At 35.9% G+C, this 22,426-nt stretch overlaps 4 protein-coding genes across 9 annotated transcripts; 2 read left to right on the top strand and 2 right to left on the bottom strand.

The window, feature by feature from the left end:
* Positions 1-215: 215 nt before the first annotated feature.
* On the top strand, positions 216-13,400 carry LOC139113235 (zinc finger protein 236). 6 transcript variants are annotated; one of them, XM_070674215.1, is made up of 25 exons: positions 216-400; positions 648-810; positions 958-1,073; positions 1,151-1,456; positions 1,531-1,665; positions 1,970-2,134; positions 6,270-6,401; positions 6,519-6,662; positions 6,731-6,848; positions 7,035-7,177; positions 7,237-7,447; positions 7,601-7,679; positions 8,075-8,210; positions 8,282-8,421; positions 8,523-8,876; positions 9,015-9,249; positions 9,319-9,556; positions 9,664-9,773; positions 9,853-10,098; positions 10,174-10,529; positions 10,600-10,738; positions 10,839-10,951; positions 11,020-11,284; positions 11,390-11,666; positions 11,816-13,400. In XM_070674215.1, exons 2-25 carry the CDS (start codon positions 705-707, stop codon positions 12,991-12,993), a joined length of 5,442 nt encoding a protein of 1,813 aa, XP_070530316.1. In that variant the 5' UTR covers positions 216-400; positions 648-704; the 3' UTR covers positions 12,994-13,400. The 6 variants fall into 6 exon arrangements, with proteins under 6 accessions (XP_070530316.1, XP_070530317.1, XP_070530318.1 ...); XM_070674216.1 differs by having other exon boundaries at positions 9,322-9,556; XM_070674217.1 differs by having other exon boundaries at positions 1,151-1,444.
* Positions 13,247-15,972, bottom strand: LOC139113237 (probable tRNA (uracil-O(2)-)-methyltransferase). Its single transcript, XM_070674223.1, has 4 exons — positions 15,855-15,972; positions 15,573-15,665; positions 14,440-15,488; positions 13,247-14,348 (listed from the first exon to the last, which is right to left on the bottom strand). Exons 3-4 carry the CDS (start codon positions 15,397-15,399, stop codon positions 13,473-13,475), a joined length of 1,836 nt encoding a protein of 611 aa, XP_070530324.1. The 5' UTR covers positions 15,400-15,488; positions 15,573-15,665; positions 15,855-15,972; the 3' UTR covers positions 13,247-13,472.
* A 484-nt stretch (positions 15,973-16,456) lies between these two features.
* On the bottom strand, positions 16,457-19,587 carry LOC139113242 (cdc42 homolog). Its single transcript, XM_070674230.1, has 3 exons — positions 18,829-19,587; positions 18,369-18,580; positions 16,457-18,214 (listed from the first exon to the last, which is right to left on the bottom strand). The coding sequence occupies exons 1-3, from the start codon at positions 19,175-19,177 to the stop codon at positions 17,912-17,914; spliced, it is 864 nt and encodes a 287-aa protein (XP_070530331.1). The 5' UTR covers positions 19,178-19,587; the 3' UTR covers positions 16,457-17,911.
* Positions 19,588-19,957: 370 nt separating this feature from the next.
* On the top strand, positions 19,958-21,936 carry Pisd (phosphatidylserine decarboxylase). Its single transcript, XM_070674224.1, has 5 exons — positions 19,958-20,260; positions 20,341-20,581; positions 20,662-20,895; positions 21,027-21,312; positions 21,389-21,936. Exons 1-5 carry the CDS (start codon positions 20,220-20,222, stop codon positions 21,850-21,852), a joined length of 1,266 nt encoding a protein of 421 aa, XP_070530325.1. The 5' UTR covers positions 19,958-20,219; the 3' UTR covers positions 21,853-21,936.
* Positions 21,937-22,426: the final 490 nt, after the last annotated feature.

Below are 22,426 nucleotides of genomic sequence, written 5' to 3' on the forward strand. Positions count from 1 at the left end.
TAACAAAGAAGATTGTTTTATTGTGTAATTTTCAAGAGTACCTTAGTATTTAATAAATAAGTATTTAATAAATAGAATTTAAATAAATAGCATATTCCGAAGCCGCCACGCAAGCGCGATAAAAACCCGGCCCGTTTCTCATCGCTGATTGGAGCGTGCGAGAGAGAATGGTGGCGAATATGCATAATGAGAGGGAAAGACAGGGAAAGAAAAAGAAAATAGCGAGAAAACAACATATGGAAACGTTTGTGTGATAAACGATAATTCTGTGATTAAATATCCACGACTGAGGGGGAAGAAATTGCGAGCGACAGCTTATATTTAACCGATTGAAGGATGCAATTAATTTAATCGATACACGAAACACATTTGAGAAATAATATACTTGTGCCGAATACAGGTTAGAATTGCAAAGAGATTAAGCTTTAATTGCTTTTGTTATCAACGACACGTTTATGATGTAAAGTACTGTAGTATCGGAACTATAATTAGATATTTGAACCATTGCTCGATTGTTTTAAGATCTAATTATTATTTAAGTAATTTATTAATATTGTATTACAGTTAATATTAGAGTTGTTAAAAATTTAGACCTTTGGATGGTTGAGTTTATGTCAGAATTATATAGTTAAACAAACCATTTTCAGGAGCTGTATCATTTATTATCTGACAGCAGTTATTTGTTACATTGAAAGCACACCAATATGTTGACAGAACAGAATGTAATTATGGAACTGACTGACTCTAGTGATACAGTACCAATTGGTTTTATTACAACAGATGATGGTCATACATTGCTAGCAATAGGTGGTAAGCTCTCTGCATACAATAATTAAAAATAGTATATTATGTTTATGAAAGTTGTAAACTAAATGTTTAAATGAAAAAGAAAATTATGAAATCAAATATGTATGTATTTTGTTTAAGCTTAATTACTAAAAATTTAATTCTTTTTAGAACATGAAGATGGCACATTGGAATTTATGGCAACACCAGTTGCATTAATGCCACAGAATAATACGGTGTCTTCAGCTCTGATAAAAACTGTGGATGGAAGTTTTATTTTACATCCAGTATGTATATTTAAAAGTTCTTTGAAAATGTTAAGCTACAAAATGATTTATTTGTTGGGTGTACTTTTTTGTTTCAGCCTGTTTTTCAATTGCATGCAGATGGTCTGTCTGGAACTGTGATGCAACAAACAAACTTACCACCACTCATGCAATCTTTTGAGAATGGATCTGCAATTACAGAACAATTGAAAGTGCAGGATACAAATGAGTATCAAGTTTCAGAATCTTTGTTACTTAGCAGAGATAATAGCAATGTATTGTCAAACAAAGGACAGTCAACAGTTGACAATCATGCTAAAAGCATATCTGCATCAGTATCTATGGTACAAAATATTTGCAAAAGATCTCCAGGAAGACCAAAAAAGACTGAGGTAACATCACAGGTATATATTTTACTTAGTTATATATTTAGTTTTGAATTATTACGAAATCATGTATTATTAATATTTTGTTATAGAATAAGCAGTCTTTGAAGTGTGATATATGCAGGCAAGAATTTACTAAACAAACGTTGTATCGCAGACATATGGAAAATCATGCTGAAGAAAAACCGCATAGATGTCCAAAGTGTTCAGCATCATTTAATATTCCAGTAAGTTATTTTTTTTTTATTAATGGTATCTTAAAAAAATCGCGTGATTAATCTTAATATAACGGAAATAGGTATATATTATATAGTATATAGATATAGATATTATACTGTCTAGAATATAGAAAAATAATTGTAGAATTGCCAAAAAAAGGATATTTAAATGATTTTTCTTGAATAAACCTATTTGATTACTTGCTAATTTCTTATAAAATTAAATTAATAGTAACAAGAGAAAGTTTTTTTTTAATCTTGGATGCAATGATCAGATTCAGTCTAGTAACTTTATACAATGGTATCATTACAGACAAATTTCACGCTTCATATGGCAACGCATAATATCGGCGACCCAAAATGCCCCGAATGCGGTAGGAAATACGCAAGAATGGCGAGTTTAAAGTCTCACATGTTATTGCACGAAAAGGAGGAAAATCTTTTTTGTACCGAATGCGAAGACGCCTTTTCGACTAAGGTAAGTATTATATATAAAGGAATAAGTGGTAAATTAATAATTTTCAAACGGTCTATGTACTCGTAAAAATTGTACCGCGCCAAGATTGTCTTATCAACTCTTTCCTGCTAGTATACTTCTGCTGATCGCGCAGACTGAACTACCGATAACGTTCATCATTGCAAATACGACATACATAATTATTGCGGCTAAGGTCTAAAGTGCTGATCGTTTTGCCCCGTATTCGTTTATTCGTTCCTCAATTGATCCACATGCCCGAGTCGAAACTCGTGAATCTGAATTGATAACATACAAATATTTATTTATTATGTGCAAATCTATTCTTTGAATTGTATTTGTTATTATTTTACAGTTTTGAATGGCAAAAACTTATTAACAAATAACATTTATTAACGAAAAAAATTTGATTCTGCGTATATGTAACGAGACGACATAAAACTGGATCATTATATTATTTTGTCTAATCAAGGGTCGATCTCAGTGACCCACAACGGATTACTTGCTCGCTGCTAGCCAGCCAAAATCGGACAATCGTAGAAAATAGGAACACATGATTCTCGTCATATATTCTCGTTGCTGACTACAGAGAACAAAGAAATAGAGGAGATGATTTAATAATTCTCTTCAATGTTCTCGAAGATTAAGAGGACATTATCTCATAGCGTCGTCAAAGTATGCCAGCAATAATTGGCCTTGCAAACATCAATGGTATTAAGTCGCTCCGTTTTTCCTACGTATTCATCAAAATATTTGTACCGTTAGCAATAATTTGCATAGAATGAAATTAATGAGTCACACGTTTGAGATAACGTGCTTCGGTTGAACATTTTAATCGATCAGTAAATGAAGAAAATGTTTAACAAGAAAAGTATTTGGTACAATATTGCGATTCCAAGTGCTTGGAATTATCTTTTGAGTTTGCGAAGACAATAAGAATTGAACGCCATCGATCGTTATAGCGATCACGTATGACCGTGATAGCACCGTAGGCTGTAAAACATGAGCAAGTGGGCGGCGACAGTGGCCGTATTAATGGGGCGCGTACGAATTACGCAACCGAATCGCATGATCTCACATAGATCTCCCGCTGATTGCCCTAACGTTTGGCTGCCGACACGCGCCATGCATTCACACACATATACACACGTTAAACGTGAAGTCAAAATATGGAACAGACTTCAGGAAGCGTTGCATTGTGTATCCTCTCTCAGTCCATGTGGTTGGATATATACTTATTTTAAATACAAGAAGAAATAATGTATAAAAAAAAAAAAAACAGTGGATATATTAAAATAGGATTATAGGCTTCAATTTAAAGAAGATTAAGAAGAAAAAGTAACACAAACATCTTAATTTTAGTCAGAAATTAAAAAATAGTTATTATAAACACGGAAAAAAAATAGCTGGAGATGAAAAAAGACTATGAAAAGTTATGAACACTTAAAAATAATACCAAATGTATTAAGAAGAGAGATAACAAGATTTTTACAAAGATAATATAGATTTGATTTACAATTTCAAGTTATAAGATGTAATATCATTCATCTACTATGGTTTTTCTTGGATGAATCTCAAAGCAACTTGCAGGGAGAAAGGAGAACCGATAACGATGACGACAAATATGATTTCGACGACGACGTAAGCAACACTTCTAGTTGCTTCGTCAGTGAGAAGCGGGTAGTCGCGAAGCGTGCACGTGTACGCGCTTATCATTCGAACGAAAAAGATTTGAGATATAAAAATTAAAGTAGTTAATTATTTGCAATATTAATTAATAATTGGCAATGGTCATTCTGTTTAATTATTTTATTGATCTCTGCTTAATATCTTTTACCAAATATTGATGAAAAAAAAATTTCTTTTCTTAAAACATAGCTTACTGTCGTTCCGGCAGGTTTTACACGTTCGTCCACGGTTTTGTATATTTTTTGTAGCATCAGACTTAAAAGATCTTCGAGGAGGTCCCTCCGCCTTTCGCCGAAAACTTCGAAGTGATAGAAATTGTGCAGATGGTGTCTCTTTTTAAGTTACAGTGTGTGTATGTATGTATGTGTGTCACGTGAAACAAAATTTGTATTTAACAAAAAAAAAAAAAAAAACTTTTGAGCATAAATAATTGACGTCCGTTTTTGTTACGTAGGTGGAGTGTATGCTTGGTGCATCTCGGATTGATAATCTACGGTGAACGTGCTTCGATAAGGGATAACGAATACAAAACGAATTTGCGAGGGAGGCAGAAGTAGACGGTGGAAAAAAAAAGGATCGTCAGGCGAAATAAAAGTACCGATAATGCAACTGCGTTGATAAGAAGCGAACCGTTGAACTTTACCGGGAAGCGTGAGGATACGTAGTTGTTATTCTGATAATAACTCATTATTGTTATTAGTAGCATTAACCCTGAAAATCTCTCAGTTGAAGTGAAATTTAAATCACAATCGGATAAAAATATAAAAACGATTCATAATCGTTATTATATCACTTCAGGACGGAAAATCAAGTTTTCTTTGTGGAAGAAACTTAACTCTTCGAGTAGCAGCGTGAGTCTCTGCAAAAGCCGTTACGCACTTGTGTTTATTCATGAAAGAATAATAATCTGACTGCGGTGTAACACGTTAAAGAAGATGAAGACCAGAGAGAAGCGATCGGTGAAATCTGCGACGACGTGGGGAACAGCGGCGAGAAAGAGAGTGATTTAATACGGGGAAACTGATGACGCTTCCTCGAGACTATATTTTAGGAACTCCGTCCCTTAAGAATGTCGATCTTCTTCTTCTTACTCGTCAGTCTCAAGTCATTCGCGTCGCCCGCGTCTGCATGACACTTGACACGCCAATTGCCCATCCGCTGCTGTGCAATGATTCGCACTGCTCAGATCGTTCTTATCTCCGTATAACGAAGGAGGACATGCTGAAAAGCTACAGACTAGATTCTCTCATCTTTTAGTTTAGTGTAATACCAACAACGTAACACGTTTTTATAAAGCACTCTTCAATATTCTCATCTAAATGTGCTAATTTACATGACTACGAATCCACGAGTGTTTTGTGGAAAAGAGTGAAACATAAGAGAATTTATGTGTTTCAATATGAGGATGCGCTCATCTTAAAGGTGGGCGGTGTATCGAAGCCGGAGGTCGTTTCCTGAATCGCTACGTCCGACGTGATTAGATATTCCGTTGGTAACTTAATATGCTTTGCTTTAAAGAATCACTGGAACGAAATCCGTCGATTGAATTTAGATTATTTTTCTCGAATGCTGCTCACAAATGAGATAAATTCAAGATGACAAAAATGGAAAATTCTTTATCTTATTACTACAATTTAAATCAAAGAAGAAAGATACGGAGGAGAATAACAAAAAAGAAAGAGACAGATAATTAACAAAGATTTTTTGCAGTGGCACTGCGAAATGCGATTATTACGTGGACACAATGCAATAAAGCTTCACGTGTAATTAAGCTTTCGACGAATAATCTGATCTCCATAACGAGCAGTTTAATTTTTCATTTAATTTGTTCCTTCTTTTTGGATATTTTTTATTGGTAAATAATAGAAAATTGCTACAAGCGACTTTGAAGTCTGAGTTATCCATCGACATAATTTATTAGCCGAAAATCCTTTATATGTGCGATTTATTATTAAGACGATCGCGTTACCATTGGGTAACAGTAAAATTTTGTGTTCACTATTAGCATTAATACTGTGAAAGAAGCGTTTCTTTTGAAACAATCGCTCGATTACCACGATAATTTGGTGGATCACCGCGTTGTGTTCGTTCTACTTTTTGCTGCAAGCACTGCCATATAAGTACCCACTGCCCGGCGCGTATTACTTTATGTTACACGACATAATCCGAGTGACGGTGTCGTCTTCCGATATGTCGTTTGCCGTAGACTGCCTGAATTTCGCGCTTCTCTTCATCTGCACACGCGTGTTCCATCTCGCACTTGGTATCAGCGCTCAGTATTACAAGGTACATCAATCTCATCATCAGTAATCCCTAAAGTTATAACATATAATCACAAGGATGCTCAGAGATGTGTACTTTTTGGAGAATTTAAGATATTCAGAAAATTTATAATTATTTGAATAATGTGTTTTAAAAATTAATTTTATTTTTACATGTGTTATATCAGGCTCAGTTGGATGCGCATTTAAAACTTCATGGAGAAAAGTGGGCGAGCGAGGATGTGCGAAAGTGTAAATTATGCAACAAACAGTTTGTCCAGCCTGCGCTCTACCGAATGCACATTCGCGAGCATTACAGGGTAATTTTTTAAAATATTTATTAAATAGTTTATTAGGTTTATTTTCTTTCTTTGAAAATGGTTCTAACAGATTGCGTTTTATTCTCGAGAATCTTATCATGTTAATTTTTTTTATAGTTACAGACGAAGATAGTAAAGCAAACTAAAAGGGGAACGAAACATAAAACAATGTACAAATGTACGATATGCTTAAAGTCTTTCCAAAAACCGAGCCAACTGATGCGACATATTAGAGTGCATACCGGGGAAAAGCCTTTTAAGGTAATTTAATGAAAAACTTGATGATAATATTTTTAATATTAGTTTTTTACATATACTTTTTTGTGTAGTGTACTACATGCAACAGGGCGTTTACGCAAAAAAGTTCGCTACAAATTCATACTTGGCAACACAAGGGCATTCGGCCACATACTTGCAGCCTCTGTAACGCCAAATTCAGTCAAAAAGGTTTAACAAAATTTGTAAATAATTAATACACAAAATTTAAAGAGATATTTAAACATATGTTTTCTTTTTATTTTTTTTTTTCACAGAAATTTACTCTTTCAATTATATAATTAGAATAGAAATATTGTTTATAACGTACTTAGAATTATACGAGTTTTAAATTACTTTTATTGTGTAATTTTTTAGGAAATCTAAAAGCGCATATACTCAGAGTACACAATGCATCAGAAGGTGAACCTACATACGCCTGCTCCTATTGTTCCTGTATCTTTAAGAAACTGGGCAGCTTAAATGGACACATAAAGCGAATGCATTCGGTTTTCTCGGAGGTAAATGTGATATTTGTTACGTAGAATGATTCGAAGTTAGAAACGTTGGGCTTGTTTAGGAATCTGTCGCCAAATCCTCAGAAGGTAATTCCAATATTTCGTCGGAAGCTGATATGCGTGCAACTGTCGACAGCGTTATATCGCAACTGGCATCTTTGGAATCCGTAGTAAGCAATACTGCAGATTCTACGAAGGCTACGGCATTAAGTGCAGAACAGAATGATATCTTGCAACAAGCATTAAAAAATAGCGGTTTAAACAAAAACGAAGGTACTTTAAAAAGTAATTTTATATATATATATATATATAATATATAAAGATAATTGTTTTATAACATTTAAATAAATCTACAAACATAATTTTTTAAAATACTATTATTTTTTAATTATGTAAAATAAATATTTAATATTTTATTTCTTACAGAAAGCACAGAACTAAAGAAAACGGATCTTCCAACGTCATATGTTACGTTATTGGACAGAACTGCTGGTGGTACTTCGAGGTAACATTCTTTGTCTTATAAAAAATATAAATTTATAAAAAAGAAATTAACAATTTAATAATACTAGAACAAACCATGTGCGCGCTAAGCGCGTTATATTTTTTAAAAGATCTTGATTCACGCGCGTTATTATATTATATAATATAATTACAATATAATATAATATAATTACATTCGGATATTAATTAATTATAATAATTTCTTTATGATATTTACAATTGAAATCGCCGGAACCTTCTGAAGAAAATGGCGAGTGCAGCAAGTTAGAAATGCTGAAGGCGGCATTTCAGGTCGAACGCTCCGTGCATTTCGCCCGCGACATAACATGTCCTTTCTTTTCTGAAGCACTATTACCTGAAATTAAATTATATACTTGTATAATACATTTATTATAGGAAGTACCTTACTATAAAACAACGCTGTATAGGAAACGTACGGTGGTACGTATGTTCATACTGTCCGAAAGAATTTAAAAAGCCGTCAGATCTAATACGACATTTACGCGTACATACTCAAGAAAAGCCTTTCAAGGTAATTAAAATTGTATTCTGTTAAAAAATACAAATCACAACCGTGTATCTTACTTAATTCTTATTTTTTAGTGTATGTATTGTGTGCGTTCCTTCGCATTAAAGTCGACAATGATAGCGCACGAGCGGACTCATACTGGAGTGAAAAAATACGCCTGCGATTCCTGTAGCAAGACTTTCGCATGTCATAGCAGCCTTACAGCACACGCAAAGCAAGTTTTAATTTTGACAAGACTCTTTTTTTTCTGTTTCGATTTATCTGCAACAAGATTAATTGAAGTGTTTATTAAAAAACCGTATTTTTTACTTTTAGATTACACACGAAACCACATAAGTGCAACATATGCGACAAATCATTTAGCGCGAGTACCATTTTAAAAAATCATATGAAAAGTCATACACGGCAGAAGCCTAAGATATCACCGGAAGCAGAAAACTTAATACCACAAGTGGTATTACAAGAACCGCTTGTCATCAGTGATGCCGGTAATAAAATCAGCGTGATGCAAGTGCAATCGAAACAGAAAGAATTATGTGAAAGTGTCGGCATGGCCAGGCCGCACGAGTGTTGTGTCTGTCACGCAGCGTTTAGAAAAGTTAGCCATTTGAAACAACATTTTCGTAGACACACAGGTGAACGTCCCTTTAAATGTCCCAAATGTGACAGGTTCGTGAGTTGATTTTTATAATTTAAAATTAGGTTAATAAAAAAATATCTAACATTAGAAACGTATATAAAAAGTTAAACTTTTTTAATTTTACACTGCATATCGATCAAAGTACTACTGTGTTTCTTGACTTTCAGGAGATTTACCTCAAATAGCGTTCTGAAATCTCACTTGCATACGCACGACGATGCAAGGCCGTACAGTTGTGCGATATGCGATACGAAATTCTCCACGCAAAGCAGCATGAAGAGGCACTTGGTCACGCATAGCAATAAAAGACCATACATGTGTCCGTACTGTAATAAGACATTTAAAACGAAAGTTAATTGTCGGAAGCATATAAAAAGACACAAGCACGAGCTGGCGCAACAGGTTGGTATATTTAATGCAATGTTATTCAAAAAATTTGAAAAAGTATTAATATTTTATACTCACGAACAGCAGTTAGAAAAACAAAAGACGCAGAATCAGAAAGAGCCGCAGACTCCTTCGAGTGAAAATAAAGGAGCCACTTCAACGTTACCAGAGAGCATTAATCTCACTGAAGATATGGTTGTGTCGTTTCAACCACAAATGGCACCAGATTTTACGCAGGCTTTCTCTGACCAGTTTCAAAATATTAGCGCGGAAAAAGAAAAATCTTTTTTATTATCGGACAACGTTACACCAATAGTGAATCGTATGTGTTAAAATCATATAAATTATATGCAAAATTTGAAATAAAATTATTTCAGCATATTTAAATTATCAGAATTAAAATTGAATTTTATATTTATATAATTTCAGAAAATTTATCTGTCGACGCAACTAATTTAGAAACTTCGCAAACTTTACATGCCGATGAAACTGGTACTGTTACGTTACCTCATTATTCTGGGGATCAAACTCTCACGCCGGTACGTAACTAAGTTTTATAAGAAATTTACGAATATATTATAAGGAGAAATAAATTAATTATTTGATATAATTTTGTAGGAAAGCATACGAGAAATTGAGGAGACTCTAAATCAACAATTATTTAATATCAACATGAATCTCGGGCTGGGAGCAACTAATTTATCAAGGCAGATGGACGAGACGAATACAAATTCTCTCAATAATTCCAGAGAACAACCGGTGCTGAATATTATATATGAGCATAACAAAAATCTGGAATCGTCAGGCAATACTATATTTATGTCACAATTCGATTCGTTTGATATGAATCATATTACATTGCAGGTAAATGCATTTCTGTTTAAAAATAATGTTCTAAAACGTATGTATATTACTATAAATATATTGTCAATTTTTCAGACGGATAATGATATGGACATTGCACTAAATCCAAGTAATTCTACGAATATATCCAGTATTTTGCCTAAATCCGTGGCAAACCAACAAGAGGAACCAGTTATTCCATTTACAACCTCTAACAATATAAATGCTTCCCAAATTACGAGAAATACTCCTCTGGTTGTAATAAGTTCTCCTAAAGAGAATTGTTCAGAATTGGTAAAACTTTCGCAAGTGTGCCCGTCGAAATATTCAAAAGTTATTGCAAAAGCGGACACGACAAATGGATCAGAAATACAAGACGTGAATAATCATGAAAAAATAATCCAGAAAAGTAAAGCTGCGTTATGCGAGAACGAAAAAAATAATCTGTTTATGTAAGTTATTCTAGTTTATATATAAATTTATTTTACTATCAAATAATTGAAAGATATACGATGTTTTTAGGAAAAATTTCCAAAGCGTAATACAACCAGATATGCTTGTTCCTTCTGATGTAGACAATTCGACAAAAATGTCGGAGTGTAACACTCTGCTACAATGCCACATGTGTGACGATCAAGGCTTTACAACAGAAAGATTAAAAGTATGAAACATTTTTTCTAGATATTTAAGCGTCCATAATTGCGTCCATAATTGAAACGGGTTTTTTTAATCATGAAATAAAATTGTTATAATTACGATAGGAACACTTGAAATCTCATCGTGGAGCCAAAGAATACGAGTGTTCAGAATGTTCCCAGCGATTTTATACAAACGGCGGTCTCACCAAACACATGAAGATGCACACGAATAAGCAGTAAATAGTTTAATTTATATAACGAGATAATTATTTAACAAAAGTACATCATAATTTATTTTATACAGGCGATGGAAATGCGCAGTTTGCCAGAAAACATTAAGCAGTAAATTGCAATTAAAATTTCATAGCAAAATGCATGATATGATAGAGTCTTGGAATAGTTCATCTACAGAACCAGATAGCTCTCAAAAGGATCTCGCTTTTTCAAATTCTGAACTATCGAACCTAACAAGATTAGAAGTTCAAATTAATTCAAACCCGAGTAGATCAGTTTCCGAAAAGGTTTTAATGGATGCAGTCGCTGAAAAAAAAAGTATGGATCACGTTGATGTAAGTACATACAAATTTTTATACTGGTAAACTTTGTAAAGTTTTAATCGGCTAATTGGCTTATTAGTGTAATATAAACCATTATATTGTAATTTAATTATTCAGGAAACTGCAGTGAAAAAAGAAATGAAAGAATATACTAATAAATGTAAATATTGTCCAAAAACGTTCCGTAAACCAAGTGACCTCATCAGACATATTCGCACGCATACGGGCGAACGACCGTACAAATGCGAGCACTGTAACAAGAGCTTTGCGGTCAAGTGCACTTTGGATTCGCATATGAAAGTTCATACGGGCAAAAAGACGTTCTGCTGTCACGTTTGCAGTAGTATGTTTGCTACGAAAGGCAGTTTAAAGGTTCACATGCGATTACATACAGGTAAAAATTAATTAAATAAAAAAAATATATTTATACATTAGATAATTCTTAAATTATTTCATGTATCTGTGTTACATGAAATAATATGTATAAAAATATTTACTTAAAGAAAAATTATGACTTATAACGATACATTAAAAATTTTTCAGGTTCGAAACCTTTCAAGTGTCCGGTGTGTGATCTCCGATTCCGCACTTCGGGTCACAAGAAAGTACACATGTTGAAGCATGCGAGGGAACATAAGGGTGGCACTAAACGCAAGCCGAAACATTCAAAAGTCGCTGCAGTAGCAGAAGCAGCGGCCAGTCTTGAAAAAATCGGTAATGGTTCTCTAGACAATGTGTCGACAACGACAACGATGACGTCTCCTTCCATAATCAACGAAATTGCGCCATCCCAGAATCTGCATTATCCTAGACTGGAACAAACAGTGAATCTCGGTACCACGGTTCAATTGCCGAATCAAATCTCATTCAATCATGCCGACGCGACGACGGCAACTACGACAACGATTTTCAACAATAATTCCATGCTATCTATGAACGAAAATAACGAGTTAGTAGCGAATTTGCAGTTTCTGTTGGCAAATGGTCTTGTTACTATTCAAACGGACGATACTCTACTGACGCAGCCAGCAACAAATACCTCTGATACCACCGGCGGTGGAGTGCCAACGAACGTGATCGAGTTAGTCAATCCGGATCCTTTTCAAGAAGCTTGTAGCTTAGATAATGCTAATCATATGGTGATAACCAACCACGTGACGACGGACGCGACAACTGCGAACACGAACAGTGCGACGGTTATCGAGATGAACAATTGTATGTCTCCTGCGTCTGTCCAAATACAGACTCGAGATATTGGCGCCGATGTGTCTGAAGTGAAGATGGGCGATCAACTAACGGCGGCGACTCCGACGATGGTGACAGTGAAAGGTTCGGCACAGCCTTCAAGAAAAGAATGCGACATATGTGGTAAGACTTTTATGAAACCGTATCAGATGGAGCGACATAAACGCATTCATACGGGAGAACGGCCGTACAAATGCGAGCAGTGTGGCAAGTCGTTCGCGCAGAAATTTACGCTACATTTACACCAAAAACGTCACACTGGTGATCGGCCGTATTCTTGTCCGCACTGCAAGCATTTTTTCACGCAAAAGTGCAACTTGCAGACGCATCTGAAACGGGTCCACCAGCTAGTCATGCTCGATGTCAAGAAAGTAAAAAGCGACCAGCAAATGCTAGGAACGCTTCTACAGGACAATCAAGGTGGAGATGCTAAGTTAAACCTGGACGAAATATTGGTAGTAAATTTTCTTAAGTAAATATTTTTTTTAATGTTACAAGTCTATTTGAGAAAATTAAATATGATTACATTATATTACACATTTAGAAATTTTGAATGCATGTGTAATATAATGTAATAAAAAAAATGTGCCGTAAATGAATTTATCGATGATTAAACATGCTTTTAAAATTTTTTAATGATGAACAGATGTGAAAAGAAAATTTTCGAATAATTAATGAAAGCTGTGATGAGTTTTGCGTATCGCTAATGTTATAACAATATGCTCCAAACATATTTTAATACCGTTTATTAAGTTAACTATCGTTATATTTTGTACCACTATGCAATATGAAAATGTTGCATGAGATTTCTTTTTTATTTCAGCATTGACACAACTGACAATTATTTTTTTTTATTTAAAATAAAACACACTGTTACACAACATTTGACTTAGACTCGTATATAAAACTTCGTAACAAAAAAAAAAAAAAAAAAAAAAAAAACAAACGAAGAAACTCAATGCTGGAAGCCACAATCGATCTCGAGAACAGGACATCCATCAGGATGGTTTCTGTGAAACCAGCAGGGCTTCACTTTCTTTAAAGATGCATTAGCGTTTCTTTTTTTCTTTTTGTTAACGGTACCAGGTATTCTAAACTGCACTTTTCCCTGAGCGACGCAGAAGATATGACTGTGATTCTTCAATAAAGTTTGTAGTCCACCACATTCATTTCGTAACTGGTGCAGCATCGTGGGAGCGATCAGTTTCGCCACTTCACAGATGCTGATCTGTCCACCGGCATTCCACGTTTCACCGGGTCTCCGCTGTAATGGTATTCTGCGACCCGTGCGGAGGAGATGTGCTACAACCAAATTTACTATCTCAAGGATCAGCTTTTTATCTAACTGCGTACAGTTTCGCGTTCTTTCCGTCGAGTCTCTCGGTTTGAAACTCGCAGACCACAAATCGCTGTTCTGCGTTTCGGTTTTTATATTATTATCTACTCGCGATCGTGCATTTATGATTTTTTGAATGTTAATGTCCAGCGCCGCGATATTTTCTCTTGTACAAGTTCTTTTCCATCCCACAAAACAAGTTCGCTTGGTCGACGGGATTCGCAATCTATCCACTAATGTGAGAAAGCCACAATCCTCGCATACGCTTTTAACGTAGCGCATATATTCTGAATACTGACTTTCGGCAGCATTATGCCGCCGATATTTACTACCGTCGAATTCGTAGGCGCAACACGGCAGTAGGAAAAATCGGCATTCGTAGGAACTACGTGCGGCAATTACAGGAACCCAGGGAGTGAGCTCGTCCGAGTGATTTCCTATGATCCAGTCCACGTCAGGGAAAACTGTATCCGAGGATGGAACGATCGTGTCAACCTGCAATATAATAATATTATTATTAAAATAATAGTATATATTTATGAAATGAGTATATATGATAATGATTGCAGCAAATTTTCGCACACACTTGTAAACGAGTGCTCTCCGGAAACAAATCCCAGATCTTCCTCCTGCGCAAATCGATTCCAGTTCCTCTGTGACCTTCGCTAGATAAGATGTAGACAAGAAGACCGTTTCCGCAGCCAAGATCGACGAATGACTGTAATTCCTGCGTTTCTCTTTCCAGCCTTTCCTTCTCCCAAAGCAATAACAGGTAAGTCGCAATCGCGACATCCTCGTAAACGAATTTCGCGGGATCTGTATTCTCTGGCCAAACATTTACCATTTTCGTGCCATATTTCTCTTTCAGCTGATTGTACAGCAAGGAGTACTTCTCAGCGGAAACAAGACTAAGAGAATTGATTTTCGGACCAGGTGCATTATTCTCGCTATTCATCCATTTCATCAGTCGCGGAATGAACTTGGATTTAAGCCACTCGCAACTTTTATTGTAATTTCCATCATCTGTCTTATATACATTTAGACACGTAGATACGTATTCGTGATGTTGTATCCTGAAGGCTATATTTGGGCCTAAAGGTTGTCTATCCGTGACAATCGATTTGTGAAAATTAGTAACGCTAATAGATCCTTTATCGACAAATACAAATTCCAAAGCCGATGAAAAAATTTGCGTATTGCGGGGAAGCAGCTTTCTCACGCGTAGATATGTCTTAGCATCGTTCGTCGTCTCGATTGGCTCTGTATATTGAATTAATTGACAATATTTTGCGATATTTAAAACGTTTAAGAAATATTTTACATCTGTCGATGAATTGCATTCAAAATCATCAGGTTTGATCTGCAACTTTGCAACGCATTCGAAAATATCCAGAACGTCGCAGCTGATTTCAACGACTAACAGTTCTTGGGATGCTAGAATTCGACGATTAACAACATGAGAATTTTTTAGCCAGATCTCGATGGCTTTCCAAAATTGTGAGTTACTGCTGTTAGTACTTTCACTAACAATCTCCTCAAAATTCATTTTTTTTTCTATTTAATTACTAATTTGCATAAATTACAGCTCTTGTTGATTCATCACTTGGATGCTGAAGTATCATCCGGCTGTTTGTACTGTTGGACGTAAAGAAAGGTATGATTTATTAATTGACCGATTTTAATATTAAATTTTAATTAAAAGCGATGGCGGGAACGTACTTTTTGTATCACCCATTTGGCATCTAGCAGTGCCCGTTCCATAATTTGTTGTACACGTTCCTCGTCAGACTCCAAGGCGTGTTGCTTGAAGCTCTATGAAAAACGTTTCCAATGGTAAAAACTTATTTTATTAATAGATTTTCGTTACTAAAAAGTTTTGTAATACGTAAATTGAAATAGTTGTTACATCTGTTAGAAATTTTAATAATTTAATAGATCTCTGATTCCGTCTGAAATATTTAGTTAGGTTAAGTTACTTACAAAAAAAAAATAATTCTGTACCTACTTGCTTGACCGAGTACTTGTAAAATTGTTGCGTGTGTTTTGGCAGTTTTTCGCATTCACGCAATAAATATTTATACAATTGTTTAGGCGTGTTCACTGTCGCGCTACCGACTCGGTTTGCCATCGCTTTATAAAAATCGCTTGGTGCACGTGAAGCTTTGAGTGCCTCTTCTCATTCCTTCTCATTACTATTTTCAACGTATGGCACAGACCTGCTACTGATAAAATAGAAAGCAAAGAATAAAATAGAAGATATGTTAACAAAAATGATGTAAGCAAATTATAACTTTGTACCGTCTTTTGTTATAATGCTACAAAAAATTAATCATTGCAGATATTAAGATAAAATCATACAGAAATTGAAATTTTATCAAGTAATAGATTAAATTAAAAATATAAGTTATGAAATTATCTTTAATCTCGGGTAACATACATTCTGTCAAGAAGAGTGATCGGCGTGATTTTTAACTTTTTATTATTTTATCTAATAACAATACTCGTCAATTTTTATTTATCTTCTTTTAACGATACTCGCATAAAAGTCGCGATTTTTCCTGACAGACTGGATCACAAACGACATGCACAAAGACTACACATCGTTTCTCGATGAATAAATACTTATATACAATTTATTTTTGATGTCATGTGATGAAAATGAAGTATTACAGCAGATTAAGCCTATGATACTGTGCAAAGTCTTTGAAACTTTTCTGCAGTCTTATTCATACAATTCCATATGCAACACACAGTAGAATTATTACCAGTAAAGAGTTTCAAGTAAGATCACAGCAACTTTCCTAGCAAGTTTCTGAGTACGTTCGACATTCGCCCACATATCTCGTGTACATGCTCGCGTTAATTTTTTTTCGTTAATTATTGTATTTGATATTTTATACGGTTGATATCGCTCGTATAAACGCTACTACATCACATATTCTTATATCAGAAAAACGTGTTTTATGAAATATCATTGTTCCATTATTAGAACTCCGTCACTTATATACTATATAAATTCTATGTATGTGATTTCACGATCATATCGTCGATCTATAAAAAGTGTTCGATTAAAGCTACAGTTACTCCACTAAAATACCGATATATCAAAGATATTAAAAAATAAATATATGTATATATATATACGAGAGGTCGCAACAAGTAAAAATATACAATTGTTATACGCTATGGTGGTCTAAAAATAACAGGGCCACCTAAGGTACATTCCATTTGATACTCGTAACGTTTCTAAGCGTTATTCGTTCTTATTTAACGCCAGTTAAACAACAAAGATAAATTAATTCTAAAAGCGTTGAAAGTGGAATAGAATGGAATGTACCTATAATATCCTTGATGAGGGCAGAGAATGGAAGAAAATCGACTTTATCGCGATAATTAAAACAAGGATATTACGTACACGAAAAATCACAACCAGCGAGTAGCCAATTATTATTGCTAGTAACAAAAATAATGATTAATACGATTAATATTACAATAAATTATGCCGTGTGGCTTCAGGAATTTTACGAGGGCGGTATTCGCTCGCTCCGTTTGTCAGAATTATTAATTCAGCTAATGTTTGTTCCCGATAAAATCGCTCATGCATTCGTAAATTATGCGTGCCGAGCAACCCTTAATTACGGATCGTTTGCATAAATTAGGCGTCGTTATTTTGCGGCATTATACAGCTAGCTAACACCATATTTTGGTATTTTGTTCTGGCAGTTTGTTAATTCGTGAAACGTGTAAAAAGACAATTAATATAGAGTATAAAAAGTGTGTGTTACATGACGAAGAATATGCCACGTTAAAGCGTCGTACATAAGTACAGGGTTGCTCTCGGCTCTCACTCGCGCGAGTATCTATTAATAGTCGTCCTAAAATCTAAATAACAAAGTACTAGTTGCTCTATTTTTACGACAAGATAATCCTCAACCGACGCGTAGCTACCAAGTATGCTATGCTGAGGGATGACGATTCTGACAAGAAGGAGGGCGACCGCCTATGATCACAGAGGAATTCTAAAGAAGTATAGAATTTATCACTTAAAATATGATTGTTTAGGTCTCGTGCGAAGACGACCGTTCCCAACAGCACAACCATCTACGCCACAATGGGGGCGGCTTCCTACGCCGGTACAATAAATTTGCGCCTCCGCGTCGTGTATTGAGGGCACTGACTATCGCCTGATCGAAGGCCTCCTTGAGGTCGTGTTGCGTCAACGCGGACGTCTCTACATAATTAACGGCACCCAATCTGTGCGCCAATTGATGGCCCTGAATCATAGTGATCGGTGCTTGACCGTATCTCGCCAATTGCAGCATTAAACGTACGTCTGATCTCAAATCGCTCTTTGTTCCTACCTAAAACATTATAATACAATTAAATAATATATTAAAAAATTCTAATTGTATTTATAATATTATTATTAATAACTGCAATGCTGATAATATAATATGATTTTAATCGTACTAAAAATATAGAATTTTATCGAGGAATTATGTTAGAATTAGATACCAATATAATTGGAGCATTGGGACAGTATTTTCGCACTTCATTGATCCATCTGGAAGCCACACTATGATAAGATGAGGGGCACACAACGCTGAAGCAAACTAGGAACACATCTGTTTCGGGGTAGCATAACGATCGCAAGGGATCAAAGTCATCTTGGCCTGCTGTGTCACAAAGCTGGACATTTAATGGTTGTCCATCGACGTTTACAACCACTGGATAAATATTACAAAAACGTTAGTACTATTGAATTAATTTAATATTAAAAATAGATTTATTTAAAATCAGACCGAAGTAGTATAATTAAAATTATAATTAAATCAATATGGATAGAAATAAAACTAAATGTCTTAAAATATTTGTCATGCATATTAAAAATTGTACTTTATACATAGATATATAATATATCTACAAAGTGTACCCACAATTGCATTATACCGAGTACACGGAAAAATATACATACCATTGTAATTGTCAAATGCAGTTGGTACATATTCCCCAGGGAAGCCGTTTGTCGAATATGAGACCACCAGGCTGGTTTTGCCTACTGCTCCATCACCCACTAAGACGACTTTGATCCTTTTGTCAAGCGGCGTCGAGGGATGTTCCACCAGGTTTTGATTTTGTGCTCCAGTGCTGATCGGGACTGAAGACGCCGTCGTCGTCGCTGTCATCACCATCGCCGACTGCTGCTGCTTGGCAGCCTGCATCTGCATGGTCTGTCCGGGCTTGAGCAACGGCCTGGTCCAGTTAGTATGCGAGGACGGCGGCATTGTCTCGCTCTTGATCTTACCGCAGCCCCGGCCTTTCATACGTTCGTCCAAGGGTCGTGTTGTAAAATCGCGGATGCGACGGTACTCTCCCTGACGAGAAAAACCGTCGGCGCCGACGTTGATAACGTTGTTATCTCACCTCAGGTCGCCGTTCGGCCGCAACGTTGCGTCGTCGCACACGTCATTCCTTCGTGGGAACAACAGCGTCGTCGAGGATAGCGGGCGGGATGACTGCTGGCTGACCTGGTGGCGATCCTCCGCGGACGGGCGAGCGTGAGATAAGTGACGCGAAAACAATGAGGGAGAGACTGGGAGGCGAGCGGGGACACCCGTGGTTGCGCGAGGCGTACAAAAAAAAAAGGCCAGTCCGAGCTGGCCCAACGATTCACCTGCCGCGACGCGGAGCCACCTGTTACCGCGCCCCCGCCTCCTGGTGTGCGCTCGCCGATCGGCGTCGCGTGCGGTATGTACACGCACGACGCGCGCACGTATACACTGATACACATATGACTGCCAAAAGCAGGTGGAGGAAGAAGAAACGCGCGCCGCCACACGCTACGTCCTTCAACCCTTTTAGACACGCGTGTGTGCGTGTGCATTCATTGCTCGGTGGCGTCCGTGAGTACAAGAGGGCATTAAACTGACCGATAATTAATCCACGCGTAATTAAAGGTAATGTATGCATAGTTATAACTTTCCTTTTTTTTTTCTTCTTTTTTTTTTTTAATTAGCGTAACTTGCGATTCGCGACGGTTTTGCTAATTAATTCGGAGCAATAAATAATCGGCGAAGCTGCACAAACTTTTCCGCGGCGATTTCTTCTTTTGGAATATTCTCTCCGGTTAAAGTTAAACAAGATTTAAAAGATTTCACGTTACTCGTCAGCATCGACAAAATTTTATTGTTCACTTTCTCTGGTAAAATATTCTGAGCTTCAAAGCGGTCGAGGTTGAACCTAAAGAGCCACATTTTAACGTGCGCGCGCATTTATTTAAACTCTCAGCCGGTTCTATGCATTTGCAACAACCACGTTTGCGTCATACATTTTACGGAATAAATAATAAATAAAATAAACTGCGAAATGATTAGGAATAATGCGTGGAGGCTGGGTCTTCTTGTTAGGTATGTTTTTCTATCGTGCGAACGCAACTCAATCTCCAATCTATAATTATGTTCCAACATAACCTATTCATTTTTTTCAGAGAATGCCAGCACAGTTACTGCTCGCCGAGAGGAATTTCAAAACGGTGGACGAGGTTTGCCGAGCGATCTGTATCAAACGTCAGTACGCAATTTATTAAAAATACGAGACGAAAATGGCATATCGCTATCCCAACTGGAATTGGTCTATCACTGCTGGTAGCAATACAATGGAATTATTTACACAAACATGGATATATTATAGACGTAAAGGATAAACCAGAACTGCTAAATGACGTTATAGTAATGGGTTTCTTTATATGTACCATGTTATATTAACAAAATGTCTAAAGTTAATGGAATATAAAGTCTTCTTGCTGTAGGTAACTTGCTATTGTTGCTTGCCATTAAGGATAACCAGTAGAATATGGGGTTGGCTGACAAGTATTGAACTTCCGGTTAGTTTGAGACCAACATTATATGGATTTTATGCAAATATCTTTCATGCTGATCTGGATGAAATAGAACTGGATCTATCAGCATTTCCAAATCTAGTGGAGTTTTTTGTAAGAAAGCTTAAATATAATGCAAGACCTATTGCTCAGGATGCAAACATGGTAAAAATATATATATATATATATATATATATATATATATATATATTATTTATAACATATATATATATTTTTTTTTGTTCTTAAATTGAAAATGGTATGAAAATTAATACATTTGGAAAATTGTCTTTTAGACTTCACCTGCGGATGGTACTGTAATTTATTTCGGACCTGTAACTTCTTGCCGTGTGGAGCAAGTGAAAGGAGTAACGTATGATTTAAGACAATTTCTTGGTGATGTAAATAAACTGACTTTGAACGAAATCGCGAAAGAAACGATGAAAGATGAATATGTTAATTCGCTATTGAAGAATCCCGACAATAAATTGTATCAACTGATTATTTACTTGGCACCTGGTAATTACCATCGATTTCATAGTCCTACCGATTGGAATATAAAATTTCGACGGCATTTTCCAGGTACGTCTTACTTCTGGAACATTACATTTTATATTAAAATCTTTGTTTTTAAGTAAATTCATCGTTCTTGTTTTAGGAAAGCTACTAAGCGTTAATCCAAAAGTCCTCAAATACATGCACAATTTATTTTCGATGAATGAACGTGTCGTTTATGTTGGAGAATGGGCAGGCGGTTTTATGGCCTATACGGCGATCGGAGCGACAAACGTGGGTTCCATACGAGTCTACTGTGATCGAAAATTAGCGACTAATACCATGTATTGGCCGGAAACCGCACATTGGAAAGAAGCGACTTTTGATTGCGCGCGTGTTGCCAAAGGCGAGCTGTTCGGCGAATTTAGACTTGGATCTACGATCGTACTTTTGTTCGAAGCACCGCAAAATTTTCAATTTGATCTACAGATCGGTCAAACCATTAAAGTTGGTCAAGCATTAAGCATACTTTCCACCAACGAATCTGAGGAAAGACAAATCAAACAACAGCATTTAATTCTGGACGTCGCGCAAAATTGGAAAAATATATGGAAATTTAAAGTATAGAACACAACGACTAAATAGGAGTCACTTTACTGAAAAATGAGTGTATTTTTATGCAAATTTGAAATATAGGTACAATGAAGAGAGTACTAGAATTACGAGAGCTTTAGAGATTCCGTTTTCTCGAGTAAGTATCGATCCTGTGATTACTTCTGTGTGGCCTTGTTCGTGCGCGAGAAAATCGTCATTTCATGCAGTTTATCAGAGATTAAATTTAAATACATCTTTTGTTAATTATACTTGTTCGTTACTTTAATTTCATGATACTGAACATCACGTAAAAGACGGTGGTTTATAATAGATTTGACACAGTTGATTTATTACAGCCGGCTCACAGACGCGTTACTATGCAACATGTTTTACTTATGAAGTTTATACGATTACGATGAAAATCCAACGGAGCAGTTTAATGCAAGGAAACATAATTCTCTTTTCTCCTTATGCGTCACCACCGATAGAGGTCGGATTGTAAACTGTTTTAGTTGCATGCCAAATCGATCTTTGTTTGCAGTTAAGTCGGCCGGTCAAGGCCGCTAGATGAAACACTTTCCTCAATTAAAACTCTAACTCTTTTTTT

Source organism: Cardiocondyla obscurior, linkage group LG02, assembly GCF_019399895.1.
Source record: "Cardiocondyla obscurior isolate alpha-2009 linkage group LG02, Cobs3.1, whole genome shotgun sequence".
In the NCBI taxonomy this organism is placed as follows: Eukaryota; Metazoa; Arthropoda; class Insecta; order Hymenoptera; family Formicidae; genus Cardiocondyla; species Cardiocondyla obscurior.